We start from the raw sequence: 15,523 nt of genomic DNA, 5'->3' as shown, positions 1-15,523 counted from the left end.
ATCCATAACTTTACATTTTTGTTACAACTCCGACCATACTCAATTTTCGCCAACAATGGACCACCCGAATCAACCAATCTCTAAACTTCAATTCAACTGACAAACCAACCTATAAATTTTAATTTAACAACCTAAACTCCCAACTACATAATAAATCTGCATTAGATAGACATTCTGAGCAAACTCAAGCGTCAGACTGCACCACTTTAAATGTTACCACAGAGGTTGTTCGGTATCTATTCGAACAAGTATTGAAATTTTGTGGAAATGATGAATCTGAAACTTCAAACAATAGAATTAAAGGGAGAAGTAGGCGGAATGCACAAAACATTTCAAACTTGTATCATTATCAAGTGGAGATTTTTATGAATATGCAACTTCAAGATTTAAATTGTTCGTTTTACTGAGAATAATACTGAGTTGTTCTGTTGTATGACATGTTTAAGTCCATCTAGAAGTTGTGTCCTTTTCGACAAAAGTAAGTTGATGCGTCTTGATGAACTTTATCCGTCGAATTTTAGTAGTTTTGACACTATAATACTTGGTGCTCTCAAGTCTCAACTTGATAATAACATTTACGAAATGAGAGAAAATGATGATTTCTCAAATTTATATGGGATTGAAGCTTTTGGAAGAGCATTGGTGAAATAGCATTAACTTTGTCGGTTGCAACTGCTATGGCTGATATAATGTTTCCAATTATGAAGTTAGTCAAGACAAAGTTAAGAAACAAAATGAGTAATTTATCTACGAATCGTACTTTAATAGTCTTTATTGAAAAAGAACCCTTACTGAAATTGATAATATCTCGAAATCATGAGTTCTCCTACATGTCAATTGTGTTTGTGATCATTCGTGGATTGATAGAATTTCAAATTATCTCAAAATCCAAGTAAACCTTTGAGTAAAAGTAACGGCTGTTTGCGATCTGGTGGGGTGAAAAAGTCAACTTGGTAATTTTTCTCAACGGCACTTTTTTTTTTTTTTTTGAAATGATACTAATATATTAAACAACAAGAGTTCTATTACAATACATTTTTGAAATAAAGGGATATTCTTCCATGACTGTGATTTTTTCCTCTTCCTAGCCCACTTTGCCAGCTTATCTGCAACTTGATTGAAGTTCCTGTTCACAAACGGCACTTGAGGGGTACTTTAGTTCTATACATTTATAACAAACCTGAAATCTGAAATCAAGAAAGAGAAAGAGAAAGAAAGAAAGGAAGGAAGAAAGATGCCTTTCTCGTCACTCATCCTCTCACTCTCTCTTACTCTCTCACTATGACACTATCTCACTATCTCACTATCTCACTATCTCACTCACTCACCAACAAACAAAACAAACAAAGTTCACCAACAAACAAAACAAACAAAACAAACAAAGTAGAAATGATTCTCTTCATTGACACCTATTAAAAAAACCCTTAAAATCTTGGGCTTCAGTTTTTCTTGATCTACTTTTTATATTCCTTTGTTTCTACTCTTTCTCTCTCTAGTTTTCATCCCTCATTTGCATGCTCTGTTGACGTTTTCTCTCCATTTTTATATGATTTTACTTCGAAATCTTGGATACCCATTTTGAGAAGAAGCTTCAATGGAAGGTAGTTCTAGCTCACAATTCAAAGAAAACACCCAGAAAGCTAGTTCTCTGAAACTTGATTCTTTGCATTCCAGGATTGGTCCGTTTGTATCAAGAACAGATCATAATCCAAGAGAATTGAAAACTTGGGCAAAGAAAACTGGGTTTAACCCTAATTTCTCAGGAGAGACAGCTAGTGTTAGAAGTATAAAAGGAGATGATGAGAAGATTAATGACAAAGTTAGGTTTGATTTGGAAGAGGGTATTGATCAGGGAGGTGGGTCATCACCAAAATTTGAGATTGACCCCATTTTGGGTCGGAGTAAAGAGAAGAAGAGAATTGAAATTGAATCTGCTTTTGGAGCTAGAAATGGGTTGAGAAAGATTGAAAATGATGCTGATGTTTTAGGATTGAAGGATGAATTTGGTAAATTTGAATCACATGAGAAGAGAGTTGGGGTTGATTCTGTTATGGAATTGAAATGTGATGAAAATAAACTTGGGTTGGATGGAATTGACAAAGAAAAGGAAAGTTCATCAGTTTTTCTAACTTTGGAAGAGAATAGATATTTCAAGAAGGATGAAGAAGAGGTGGAAATTGATGTTTTCTCAGAAGATAAGGAACATGAGCATGGTGAATTGATGAGCACATCCTCAGAGATGAAGTGTGGGTTAAGAGACAACCCAGGATTTGGTTAGTTTACTTGTAATTCCTGGTTCTAGTTTTTTGCCTAATTTAATAGTGGTAATACTATTATTGTTCTTAATGTAGTTATAGTTGTTGTTATGGTTACTTACTTACTTGCATGCTTATATTAGGATGGTATATTCATGATTTCGTAATTCACGTCAAGATTTTGTGGCTACATTTGGAATTCTAGTAGCTAAAATAGGTGTCGAAACGTTTACTTTCTCATAAGAAATAGTGGAATAAGTAAGAGATAATCGTGTGAGGTGGATTCATATCGTACACTAGTACCCCACATATTTAGGTCGACAAACAAAAATGCAAATATTAAGGTAGTTCAAATGAAATTCCAAGAGAAGAAGAGGAAACTTTTTGTTGGTCTAAGTAAACTCTTCAGGGCTTTACCTCTTAATGACAACACTAGTAGGGAGGCATGCACATTTTGTATCAAAACTATATGTGGTACTTGATTGATAAATGTCGTGCACTCGTACTCTTGATTATGTGTCAAACATTATCATGACTATATGCGATCGTTTGCCACTTGACATTGGTATATCCGTACAGGTGCATGCTTGCTTACATCATGTTAGATAGAAAGTTGCAAATATTGTATTTTTGCTTGTGATATGAGTTTACTCGTGATATTATTTCCACAACTCCTCGTGTTTTCACAGTTTTCTTATGAATATTGATACTTGTTATTTAAATTTTAATTTTCCTGTACGATATAGCACATAACACAGGATGAAGCAATATGTTAAAACTCTTTTTTTTTGGAAGTAGTTAAAACTCTTATTTGAGTACCTCATGAAAAAAAATCTAGTTGATATCATAAAGGTCGATAGGCGGCTTCAATCATATTTGAACATTAATTTTCTTCGTAAGAGTATAAATATAGATGTTTTATTATTGTCACTGTAGAACCTATTTTTGTACCACTTTGATTTTCAAGTGATTGTTTCTGATACTTCCAAATGCAGTTCTCCTTATGTACTATGGCTTGCAGCATTTTTTATCGCTGGCTGGCTCTCTGATTTTTATCCCACTGCTCATTGTACCGGCAATGGGTGGAACTGATGTGAGCATCAATTCTTTTGTATAATTATTGCTCTCTTGTCCAGGGGAAATTAATGGTTAACACTGCTTTTATTTTTGAGTTTTGTTGACAGAAAGATACGGCAACCGTGATTTCTACGATGCTACTGGTGTCTGGCATTAGCACTATACTTCACTCCTACTTTGGTACCCGGCTTCCTTTAGTTCAAGGGAGCTCATTTGTATATCTAGCTCCAGTGTTAGTTATCCTAAATTCACGTGATTGCCGAAATCTTACCGAAAATGTAAGTTTCTTGCTATTGCTATCTATCAAGTTACATTTTTTTCTGGCACTTGTTGATTTCATATTCAAAATGCAGAAATTTAAGCACATAATGAAGGAAATTCAAGGGGCAACTATTGTTGGTTCAATTTTCCAAACCATCTTAGGATACAGCGGTCTTATGTCACTTCTTCTAAGGTATTCAGCAAGATTGTCTATTCATCCTTTTACTAAATATATATTCGAAATCTCATTTCAGAACCTTTGTTTACTTAATAATTTGTGTAAAAGGAAAATGTCACAATAAAAGAACAAAAAAATACCCCCTCCACATATTATGTTCTTCAGACTTTTCGATGTTTTGATGTCAGACACGGAATCAAGATTTTGATGCCTTTAATTTTATCTTGGTTGATTTCAATTTGCAGGTTTATAAACCCTGTTGTGGTTGGACCGACTGTTGCTGCTGTAGGTTTAGCGTTTTTCAGTTATGGTTTTCCTCAAGCTGGTAGTTGCATGGCAATTGGCATTCCTCAGATACTATTACTTCTCCTTTTCAGTCTCGTAAGCAACTCATGAAGAAATCACCTAAGCTAGAATAAGTTCTCTTTCAGTTGTACTAGTTTCATAGTATTTTGAATTCACACTATAATGGCATAGAGATTAGCTTGAAACGGTGGCTAACTGTTTATTCAATTTCATTCATATTAGTACCTCCGAGGAGTTTCCATCTTTGGGCGTCAGATATTCAGAGTATATGCGGTACTTCTCATACTTCCTTTTTTGGTATACATTTGATACTTCTAACTTGTATTTGATCTCTGGAATTATGTCCCCCAAATGTTTGCAAGATTCACTCTTTTCATGTCTGGTTAGATATGACATATAGTGGAGGAGGGCCCAAGGGTACCCGATACCTGGAAATTCGATGGAAACAAAACTAGTTTCTCTAGCACTAGTGTCCACATACTTCAGTATTGGAACCAGAAATTTAGTGTAGTATCTTAGGAACTGGAACCAAACTAAACCAAAATACTTGAGAACGGAGTATAGCTGATCATCAACAGGAATTCACTTACGTAATACTTCATTGTTATTGCTAGCATTCTTTGATCACTATTCTTTAACCTTTCTTCCTATTCTTTACTATTACAGGTTCCTCTTAGTGTTATGGTTGTGTGGATATACGCGTTCATTTTGACCACTAGTGGAGCTTACAACTACAAAGGTTGCACGACCAATATACCCAGTTCAAACATTTTATCTGACGAATGTAGAAGACATACTTTTACTATGAATCATTGCCGAACTGATGTTTCTAGTGCATTGAGAAATGCGGATTGGGCTAGAGTTCCCTATCCTCTTCAATGGGGTATTCCTACGTTCCGCTTGAGAACTTCCATTATCATGATCATCGTGTCACTGGTTGCATCAGTGGATTCAGTAAGTAGCTCGCTTTATGATCTTCTCCGAAAACAGAAGTTAAAATAGTGATTTTTGAGTAAAACTCGGTTCCTTTTTGTTTCTCATTCAGGTTGGAACTTATCACTCTTCATCCTTACTAGTCAATTCGAAGTCCCCAACACGTGGAATTGTTAGTAGAGGAATTGGGTTGGAGGGTTTTTGTAGTATATTAGCTGGACTTTGGGGTACAGGTACTGGAGCAACGACATTGACAGAAAACGTGCATACCCTTCGAATAACAAAAATGGCGAATCGAAGGGCCATCGAACTTGGATCTCTCTTTCTGATTTTACTCTCATTTGCAGGTATTGGCACCCAAGTTTGAGTTTCTGATTCATGGTTTAAAATTTCAAATGTTTTGTTTTGGTTATGGTAGTTGGAGGAAAAAAGAGAGAACCTTTTTGTTTCTTTCAGTTTGTATTGGTATACGATTCAATATCGTTTCCTTCAGTTTTTGCTGGTATTTGTCGGATTTTCCGCAAGTCAAAATTCAGTCAGAACAAGGTCAGCAAATCGAGCTGAAGAATCAATTTCATGTTGGTCTTGATAAAATAAAAACATGTCAATATATATATTTAGGCCTCAGCTCCATGTGTGAACTTGTGCAACCCTTACTTTGTAAAAACTTCAAGCTGAAGCCGAAAGAAATATGGATCCTTTCGGACAAAAGAAATCGACCTAGGAAGTTTTGACCATTTTTCCTGAACAAGCTTTAGAACTTAAAAGGCCATCCCTGGATTTTGTAGGCATCCCTATCCTGCTATCCATGTGAAGTCTTTCTAAGAATTTCTTTATTTTTGGTAATGTGACAGGAAAAGTGGGTGCGCTTCTCGCTTCAATACCACAAGCCCTAGCAGCTGCGGTGTTGTGTTTCATCTGGGCATTGGTTGTAGCTTTGGGCATATCAACTTTGCAGTATAGTCAAACAGCAAGCTTTAGAAACGTAACGATTGTTGGTCTTTCCTTGTTTTTCTCTTTATCTATCCCTGCATATGTTCAACAATCTCAACCAGATTCGAGCTTCATACTGCCGGGTTATCTCATTCCTTATGCAGCGGCATCAGATGGACCAGTCCATACCAGCATTAAAGAGGTACGTACATCTCAATTGTCATTTTTGTACATTGATCTGTAAAATTGAATTTGCTATATATTATTTAAATGTCGTAGAGGAAAAATATGCAATCTTCGGCTAACTTTTAACCCTTTTTAAACAACAAACAAAATGTCATGTAAGAATGTTCCCCAACTTGCAACTAAGGTTCGATCAAGGGAATTTCTTTAGGCACCTCCAACTCCAAGTGCCTTTGACTCCGGACAAAGGCATCTTCGAGCACCTTTGACTTGGGCCCGCAAGGCTCCGTCAAGATTTGGATGAGCAAATTATGGAGCCTAGACTTCGAAGGCAATCACGATCCGGGTGTGTCTATAGCCCAATTGGGGACACATAAAATTTGTAGAAACCGGATCTGTTTTTTGTCAATTTGGGCAACCAAACGTTGTCCAAATCAAGATCAGGATGGACCATTGGATTCGTCTCGTCGAGCTCTTGAATTTAGACATAAAGTTTGTCAGAATCCGATCTCATATGAATGAGTTATCATTGATTTACTTCGGAAAAATATAGGGATAACTACAACGTGTAGTTTTATTATTAGTACCGTATTGGAAAATTAAGGAAAGTTCTACTTCCTTATATAGACTTTTCCTTATGTTACTAATAATAGATTGGTTGGGATGATGGGATGGTTGGCGTGGTTTGCACCACGCAAACCACGCATCACGCACGCGCGGCGTGGGCGAATGGGCGTTTAGGGCGCATTAGAGGCGCCCGCACGCACTTTGCACTTCGCATAGCCTTGGATTTTACGATCATAGATATGATCTGACGGTCAGGATATTTGGCGCTCTTAAGATAGATCCGTTGATGATCTAACGGTGGGCGTTCAATGCGCGAGATCTTAATAGATCCGTTAAAATCTGACGGTCAACATGGCACCCGAAAACCAACAGTCAAATATGACTGTTGGGAAGCATTCATTCAACTATAGGCACCCATACGAAGTGGTGTCAATACCCCTATAAATACCATGAGAATTCAGCAAACAAATCATTAGTTTTTTGCATTTCTGAGCATTCATTTTCAAGCATTAGAGTTTAAGGATCGTTGTTCAGAAGTTCATATTACTTACCAAGTTCGTCAGACTATCATAACTAAGAGGTACCATCTTTACTTTGATAGGTAATCCGTTTTATCCTGGGAGACATACACCATTACTGTTGGTACTGATATACAGGGTGTAAATTGTCTTAAGGACAGAGGTATCCTCGACTCGGATATTTTACATTTAATTTTTCTTTTTTATAATCACTCTTTTTATCTTAATTGTTAGAAGATAACTCTTTCTCTGATTTAAGAGACAGAAAGACAAACGAAGTGGGTGTACTCTGTTTTGTTATAAAAACAAAAAACAGAAAGATTAAGAACTATTCTCTGAAAAGAGAACCAGGGAAACAACAAAATTTCCCAAAACCTGAAAGTTAAGCCTTGTTAAATCTTCGTACTGAGAAGCCCGTAGATGTGTACTTGCTTCCGTAGTTTCAATGACTTATCCTACCTCTTCTTTCCTAAGAAATTTCTTTGATTCTAAAGCTCGCAATCAAGGAATTTTAGCTCTTCTGTAAAGCTGTTAGAAGATTTTCGAGCATATAAAGTATCTAAATCATTTTTTTTCTTAAGTTTATGATAAGGAAGAACTAACCATGATTTATCTGACTGATTTTGTACTAGATTGATTTTGCCATAAACGGTCTTTTCTCACTCAACATGGTGGTGGCGTTCTTCGTGGCCTTTATTTTAGACAACTCAGTTCCTGGAAAGCAACAAGAAAGAGGAGTTTATGTATGGTCAAGAAAAAATGATTTGGCCGACGACCCATCTCTTCTCGAGAACTACTCCCTCCCCAGAAAAGTCGCCAAGTTTTTTGCGTGTGCAAAATGCGTGGGTACGTGACAGATCTTCCTATCGAATGTGAAAACTACGAAAGTAAGGATTGGGTCGAGAAATGAGTTCGGAAGAGAGGTGGGTATACAGAGTTCAAAATTTATACTAATAAAAATTAAAATTGAATTGTTTGTATCATGTATGAAGAAAGAAGAGAGAATGGGCATTCATTCCCAGATTCACTCAATGTTTACTCCTTAAAGAATATACAAGTGTGAATATATTATCAGAAGTCATGTAATTTCGAAGTTCTAGGGCAAAACATATGAAATACGAGTTATCTTTTTGTGTTTTTCGTATACTGAATTTTGGAGTTGCAATTTCAAGCTTTTGTTTCACTGTGATAATGTAATCAGAGGTGTATATGAGTTGGTTGACTTCATCTTTTTTATGCCATATAACTTCCATCGACTGGCCGTCTGGAAGTGCTTGCTCGAATCAACCGCTATATTATAACCACTATTTCCTCATTATTTTTGTTGTTTCCAACAGTAACGGTTCTTGATGGAAAAAGTAAAACAAAAGAACAATCAAACTATTTGTTTGGTTGGTTGTACATCTACTCCCAAAATCAGAAGTTACATATCGGTTCACAGTAGAAATGTAAATTCATCGTTAGTTAAGCAATTATTTGATCAACAGGGGAGTCTCTCTGATCAACAGGGGAGTCTCTGGGCGGGCTAGTCTCTCAGAGACCAATCGGAGGGATGAATAGAACTTTTGTATTATCTGTCAGGCATCAAGTGAAAGGATGAGTAGAATTTAAATTTAAGTTGGTAACCTCACTTTGGTGTAAGAATAAATGAGGTGTAAACAAGTGAGTGTCACTTATTTAGCAATTCCACGGCCAATTTGATCACTTCCATTCTCTGTCCACAAAACAGTAACAGACCATCAACATCCACTGAACAAAAAGCAGTTCTCGTTACAAACCCTAATCCCCTAAAATAAGACACACCTTCGCCTGTAAAATTTCCACCCACTGATCTTCAAATGTTCGATTTCTTACTTTCTCTCTCTACCTCTACCATCCTTCCACTTCCATACTAGGTTATTACTTACAATCAAACTATAATGCTTTTATCTACTCAGTTCTTCTACTCAATTTCGAATTTCCCGCCAAATCTCATCCGCTTCCCGCCATCTAATCTTGTTTTTGGCAAAAACTTTCATTATCATTCAAGAATGACTTCTTTAAAAGGCATCAGAGTGAAATCCCAATCAAGTAATAGCGGTGGTTCTTCAAGTGGTGATAATAATTTTCAAACTTTGTTAGATTTTATTGGGAAAGAAGGGGAAGATGTTGGAGATGATATGATAGTATTGATTTCTCAGTTACAGTATGCTTGCAAGAGAATTGCAGCTCTTGTTGCGTCTCCTTTCAATTCTGTACTTGGAAAACAGATAGGGTTCGAGGGTAAGAGTGAAGTTGATAGTTCAATTGGAGATCGTGACGCTCCAAAACCCCTAGATATCATCTCGGTATTGTTTCCTCTTTTTCAAAAACTGATATTTTTGAGGTATAATTGTCAAAAAACATTAGGTTTTTTCTTCTAATTGGTAGTGCATCTTGCAAGTTGCAATTTACGTATACTGAAATTTATTTTAATAAGACGAAGAATTTAGGATTAGATAATGGATTTGTTCAAGTTTTGGTTTAGGGGTTTGCTCCAATTGATGCACAACTAGGATGTTTAGTTGCTCAAATTGGAAGTTCTGATTAAAATGATCATAGCTTTCTAATCCTGTAATTGACTCATTGTCTAGCAATTGGCCTGACCATGTTCGACAAGAAGTAAGGCGAAGTATCATCATTTGTCCACTTATGACATCATGACGCGAAAGTTGATCTCTAGTTGTGTGGTAGAAAATGCGTCATGACATGTTTGGATTCGTGGCCAAGTGGCATGCACATGACTATCATAATCAAATGCTTTGCTGTAACGACTTGAGCATTGTTATCCTCCTTTGCTCCCGTCGGCCCAATTTAAACAGCGAGAAACTTATTTTCTGCATTTTCATTTCCCACTGCTTAAAATGGGTCCAACACTCAATTGAAGTGCTAGCTGGAAGGGTAGGTATAACTAGTGAATTCCAATGATACATGAGGCTGTCTTGATCTTGCACCAATTCCTCTTAATCATTTAATGGAACATAGACACGGATGGCAAAGATGAACATAACGAAGGTCTTTATTTTAGTTTCAGTAGGGGCTGCAAACTTCCAGTTAGATGTTTTCAGTAGTTTGATTTCCATCTGTTGATTGTTATGCAAAAAGAAACCATGAAATAATGCCATGTTGGATTCACAGGATCAAGACCATGATTAACGTATAATATATTGTACATTTTCGTGGTAAATGTCATGCAAAATAGGTAAATTAATGTCTAACTCACGATATTAGTTCTATCTATCTTGCTCTCAGAGCGAAACTTCCAGTCAACGCAACTGTAAATTTGAAACTTTAATTTTCTCTTGAAAAAGTTGTTGCTGGAAATTTGTATTTCTGATTGGCTGTATTCTAATATGGTAGAATGAAATCATCTTGTCCTCCCTCCGTAATTCTGGCAAAGTTGCAGCGATGGCTTCAGAAGAAGATCCCGACCCAGTTTGGATTACTGATGATGGCCCATTTGTGGTAGTGACAGATCCCTTAGATGGTTCTCGAAATATAGATGCTTCCATTCCTACGGGAACAATATTTGGGATTTATAACCGCCTTGAAGAGCTTGACCATCTACCAACAGAAGAGAAAGCACAACTTAACTCACTCCAGAGTGGGGGCAAACTCGTTGCAGCTGGCTATGTTCTGTATTCCTCTGCCACAATATTCTGTGTTAGTTTTGGTTCAGGAACACATGCATTCACATTGGATCACACAACTGGTGATTTTGTCCTTACTCATCCAAGAATGAAAATTCCACCTCGAGGTAATTCCTTAGCACACGACAAAAAGTGTTCATATAGCCAGGCTACAAACACAATCAGAATTATACAAATTCCTTAGCAAGGTTTGTTTAATTGTTTCAGGGCAAATATACTCTGTGAATGATGCACGATATTTCGATTGGCCAGAGGGGTTAAAGAAATATATTGATACCATTAGACAGGGCAAAGGAAAATATCAAAAAAAGTATTCAGCACGTTATATCTGCTCTCTGGTTGCCGATTTCCATCGGACTCTCATGTATGGCGGGGTGGCCATGAACCCTAGGGACCATCTTCGTCTAGTTTACGAGGCAAACCCACTTAGTTTTCTTGTGGAGCAAGCAGGGGGAAGAGGGTCTGATGGTAAATCTAAGATTCTTTCAATTCAACCTGTTAAGCTGCATCAAAGGCTTCCTCTGTTTTTGGGAAGTTTGGAGGACATCGAGGAGTTAGAGAGCTATGGAGATGTTCAACAGAAGATAAATCCTGGCTATGAAGTTTGATCATCTAAATCCCGAACAGTTCACTTCGTTCTCCTAGAGAGAATCGCCCATTGTGTTGTTTATTAGTTTTCTTTGGTTTGAAAATGGGTCACTACTCTCTCTATCTGTATCTATCTGCATTCACAATAATTTCCATTTACTGCTAAGAAATCTCAATTTCATCATATCTTATTACATTTCATCTTGTTTACCCATGAAGTTATTACAAAGTAGCAATCCATCAACTCTGTAAATAAGACATTACAAATAAAAACAAGTATAAGCCCCTCTAGGTCTTTATGAATGCCCCATACTATTAATCTCTTGGATGACTTCTGTTTCATATGCCCACTATCTGCTCAGACAATACAGTATTCCTTTTGAAGCTCTTCTTTCAGTTTTGTAACTTGGTTTTCCTGCAGGGTCACAGTAACAGTCCTTCCTCGGGTGCCATCCTCTTGGACACTTTCTTGTCCTGGAAGAACCAAAACCACTCCTTGGTTGCAGATTCCATGGATGGTGTAATTTGCAAAGATGGGTTTTTGTCCATTCAGCTTCAACTCGTAAAGCTCCATCTCTTCTAAATCCACAAATGTAAGATTTGCACCATAGATGACGAAATCGACCCCCTGATTTTTCTGTATTATTTCTTCAATGAGTTCTTTTTCTTCTACACATTTCTTGGTAATGGTTGCTGCCAATTCCGATATATTAGCTTCAACTACGGAAAAATCTGCTTTAACCACACTTACGACCTGATTGTTGCCCACAATTTTGGTTTCTCTATGATAACCATTTCTACAGATGGTTATAACTCTTGGTTCCTGATTTTCTCTGACTTTTGCTATACACTGCCAAATCATAGCCGAAATAGCTTCAAATGTTGAAACTTTTTCGGCCTGAGTTTGAACAGATGATATTTTTGACTGCAGATGATCTAATTGGGAAGCTGAGATTTGGAACGAAAATGCTTCCATTTTGCAGTTATTAGCAACTACCCAGTGATCTCTTACAGGCTCCACCTTTCTGACGGAGACTGGTTCTTCTTCTGCAGCATTTGAAGGTTTGATTTTATCTTTCATGGTTTCGTTATATGATTTTGGCATTTCCAGTGACTTTGTTGATAGACTTCCAGCCATACCCTCCCCCCACAAATTAATGAAATTTGAAGCAGCCAATGCATCACCTAGAGCATGGGCCCAACTGAGTCCAATTGAAAGTCCTCCACATTTAAACCTAGTGAACTGCATAAGAGAAAAGAGAGCACCATGGAGAAATATAAATCTGTTTAATCTGAACTTGAATGTCATTTTTTAACCATATATGGTGTATATCCCCTATTCATAAATATATTTCATTCATATGTTATGTATTTTTTTTTCTTTTTTTTTTCTGAAAAATGATCTATGAGTTCGAGCTCATAGATTAAACCGAGATGTCTGAGCCCAAGCTAATGGTCGTAAACATTCACGTGATTCGGCTGGACATCAGAGCATTCAGCTATATCCTTGAATATATAAAACAGTTCAACCCGAGCTCAACTGTAATATTTGAACCCAAGCTCATTAAATCATGGCTCTTGTTTTCTTGCGGATATGCATCTTTTAGACTGATAACATTAACATAAACACATTTCTTCGTGTCAATATGCAACTGAATTTACCTAGTAATGTTTGTTAGCTGCGGAGATTCTTAGTTTTGCTGAAAATCAGTAAAAAAACTCGTAACAACGGAAGATCAAAATCCAGAAAACGTGTAAAAATTTATTTTAAATAACATTTTATCAACTAATACAAACCTGTATAAAAACCAAAGGCGAGAAACCTAATTCAGGACCAAGAACTTGATTAAAAGCCAGATAATCACTATGAACATTTGAGATATCCTTCATTTCTAACCATTCATGAACTGTTTTATCAGTTTGAGCTTCAACTATTCTCACTCCACTATCATTACACTTGATAAACAGTTTTCCTGTCTCTTCTGATCTTCGAATCCTACCTGAGGTAATATTGCAGAGATCTAACAATAGAAACATGGGTTCTTTAAATTTTTTTATGTTGAGTTCTTGAACTGCACTTCTAGTAAAGAAGTAGACACCCTTAATATAATGAAGTTTCATTACTATATCCATGAAAGTAAGTTCCTTAATTGTATTTTCTTTAGTTACAGATGCCGGTACTACTGACGAATACTTTATGTTGTATAGAAGATTTTGGATGTTGTTGTTTGCAGGAACCATTGTTGTCTCAAGACAGTGTACGCTTAAAGGTGAAAGTGGCGAAGAAGATCGATTTTTCTCTAATGGATGGTGGAAATATTTCGGTGCTTAAATAAAGGTTCAGTTTCTTTTATACCTTCCAATCATTATCAATTCTGTTGATATATACCTCTCTGCCTGTCCAATCATGCTGTGATGATCTGAAAATCTGAGCCTTGTACAGTTGTACTTTGATTTTGGTGGATCTGGAATTATATCGGTGTTATCCAATGGGTCTAAGATGGAACATCGTATTTAAGATTAGATGAATTGTTTCTTTCGTACCGAAGACCCGTGGTAACATTGTTTTTGGGTTAGTTTGAGTATGGAAAAACAGAAACAAATGAGTAGTAGCGTACACTAACTCACTAAGGTTAACTTAGAGAAAAATAGGATAAATGTGTAAAGAGTAGTCATTTTTTTTGTCAAAATGGCTATTAAAGAAAAGCAGGCAAAAGGTCAAATTAACATGCATTATTATTCTCTTTTAATGTCATTGATGTACTTGTTGATAATGTAGTCTGGCTCTCACAACCGAGTATATCTTTAGAATCCATCTGTGAGTCTTTATGTCACTTTGGAAACCTATAACACTTTTTTGCTCATTTGATCACTTATTAGGGTTAATACGGATCGGTCTTGTTTATTTTCCTGGTTACGGTCTTGGATGATATGTACAATAAGACATTTTAGTTCGAACTGAATAGAGATGGAGTGTGAGTTAGTGAAGAATACTTAGTGATGTATACCACTGGGTGATGAGTTCCACATCTTGCGAAGAAGATGCAACAAAAGGCTACAAGTGTTTCTCTTAGGTAGGTAGGGTTTCGGCTGGTGTGATGTTTGATCAAGTTAATTTTTTGGATTAAACAATAATATGCTCTCAAAATTGTACAAAAAGACATGGATTCCCTAGATAATTTATCTCTCAAAGATTATTCTTTATGCCCCAAAGCTGCGGCCAAAAAATTCCACAGTAAGATTTCCGTCTCTAATATAACGGCTCGGATTAATTAGTTCTATTCTTGGTTTGAAACAGTAGTTGGATATCCCTTGTCCATGTCATCTTGGACGCTGAACAAGAGAGTAAATAAGGAGGGTGATATATCTTTTCCCCAAGGGAGTTAATGAGGAAGGTGATATATCTTTTCCCCTAATAAGGGTGTTCGCAAGTCTTACTCAATATTCAATGAGGACGGTTACGTCTCACATTATTTCCCGAACGACCTAGTATATGATCAATTTCCTGCCTAATTCTCTAATTTATTGAGGATACTCGGATGATCAATTTTTCTACTTTTTCATCAATTGATTGTTACTTGTTACTTGAGGACTTTCCAGGAGGACTTTTTGTATTTACCATTTGTTCCCAAATTAATTTTGTTGATAATCTTTTTGTGACGCTTTCATCTTCTTCTACAATTTTCTGAAGAATGAATCAGAGAAAGAAACTAGTGAACATCACGAGTTATACCTTCGTGTCCATGTGATAGTCCGTTCTGTGGTGTTCAACCACTTTCCACACTAGCAACAACTAGGGGTGGGTTTTGGCCTGGAAATCCGGAACCCGCTCACAACCGCGAGTCCGAAAGGTTCGTGACCGTTCGATGCCCGAATCAGTCCGTACCTGCCTGACCGAAAGAGCTTAAGGAGGCGGACGCCGACATAGGTTCTTACCTGGTGGTCCGACCGAGTCCGCCTGCTTATATAGTCTGTCCGTCCATACCCGTCCATTTATCCTATCCGTTATACTCGCCCGCCTATATGATTGATTTTAAGCCTTTAGATCTGTATGGT

The 15,523-nt window shown here is 36.8% G+C and overlaps 3 protein-coding genes across 4 annotated transcripts; 2 read left to right on the top strand and 1 right to left on the bottom strand.

The window, feature by feature from the left end:
- The first annotated feature begins 1,176 nt into the window (after nucleotides 1-1,176).
- LOC147545090 (Xanthine/uracil permease family protein) lies at nucleotides 1,177-8,438 on the top strand. Of its 2 annotated transcripts, XM_086672860.1 has the most exons (11): nucleotides 1,196-1,297; nucleotides 1,363-2,273; nucleotides 3,251-3,348; nucleotides 3,440-3,610; nucleotides 3,686-3,786; nucleotides 4,017-4,152; nucleotides 4,300-4,350; nucleotides 4,744-5,031; nucleotides 5,123-5,357; nucleotides 5,865-6,145; nucleotides 7,844-8,438. In XM_086672860.1, the coding sequence occupies exons 2-11, from the start codon at nucleotides 1,595-1,597 to the stop codon at nucleotides 8,063-8,065; spliced, it is 2,262 nt and encodes a 753-aa protein (XP_086528986.1). In that variant the 5' UTR covers nucleotides 1,196-1,297; nucleotides 1,363-1,594; the 3' UTR covers nucleotides 8,066-8,438. The 2 variants fall into 2 exon arrangements, with proteins under 2 accessions (XP_086528985.1, XP_086528986.1); XM_086672859.1 differs by having other exon boundaries at nucleotides 1,177-2,273.
- Nucleotides 8,124-11,651, top strand: LOC147545089 (Inositol monophosphatase family protein). The gene is made up of 4 exons (XM_086672864.1): nucleotides 8,124-8,481; nucleotides 8,549-9,538; nucleotides 10,590-10,986; nucleotides 11,087-11,651. Exons 2-4 carry the CDS (start codon nucleotides 9,131-9,133, stop codon nucleotides 11,485-11,487), a joined length of 1,206 nt encoding a protein of 401 aa, XP_086528990.1. The 5' UTR covers nucleotides 8,124-8,481; nucleotides 8,549-9,130; the 3' UTR covers nucleotides 11,488-11,651.
- LOC147545088 (protein ECERIFERUM 2-like) lies at nucleotides 11,623-14,025 on the bottom strand. The gene is made up of 2 exons (XM_086672863.1): nucleotides 13,265-14,025; nucleotides 11,623-12,710 (listed from the first exon to the last, which is right to left on the bottom strand). The coding sequence occupies exons 1-2, from the start codon at nucleotides 13,706-13,708 to the stop codon at nucleotides 11,826-11,828; spliced, it is 1,329 nt and encodes a 442-aa protein (XP_086528989.1). The 5' UTR covers nucleotides 13,709-14,025; the 3' UTR covers nucleotides 11,623-11,825.
- Between the last annotated feature and the right edge of the window lie 1,498 nt (nucleotides 14,026-15,523).

This window comes from Eschscholzia californica, unplaced genomic scaffold (genome assembly GCF_041429995.1).
Source record: "Eschscholzia californica isolate CP2 unplaced genomic scaffold, dmEscCali1.0.p SCAF_4, whole genome shotgun sequence".
Taxonomy (NCBI): Eukaryota; Viridiplantae; Streptophyta; class Magnoliopsida; order Ranunculales; family Papaveraceae; genus Eschscholzia; species Eschscholzia californica.
This window is presented reverse-complemented; position numbering and strand designations above follow the sequence as displayed.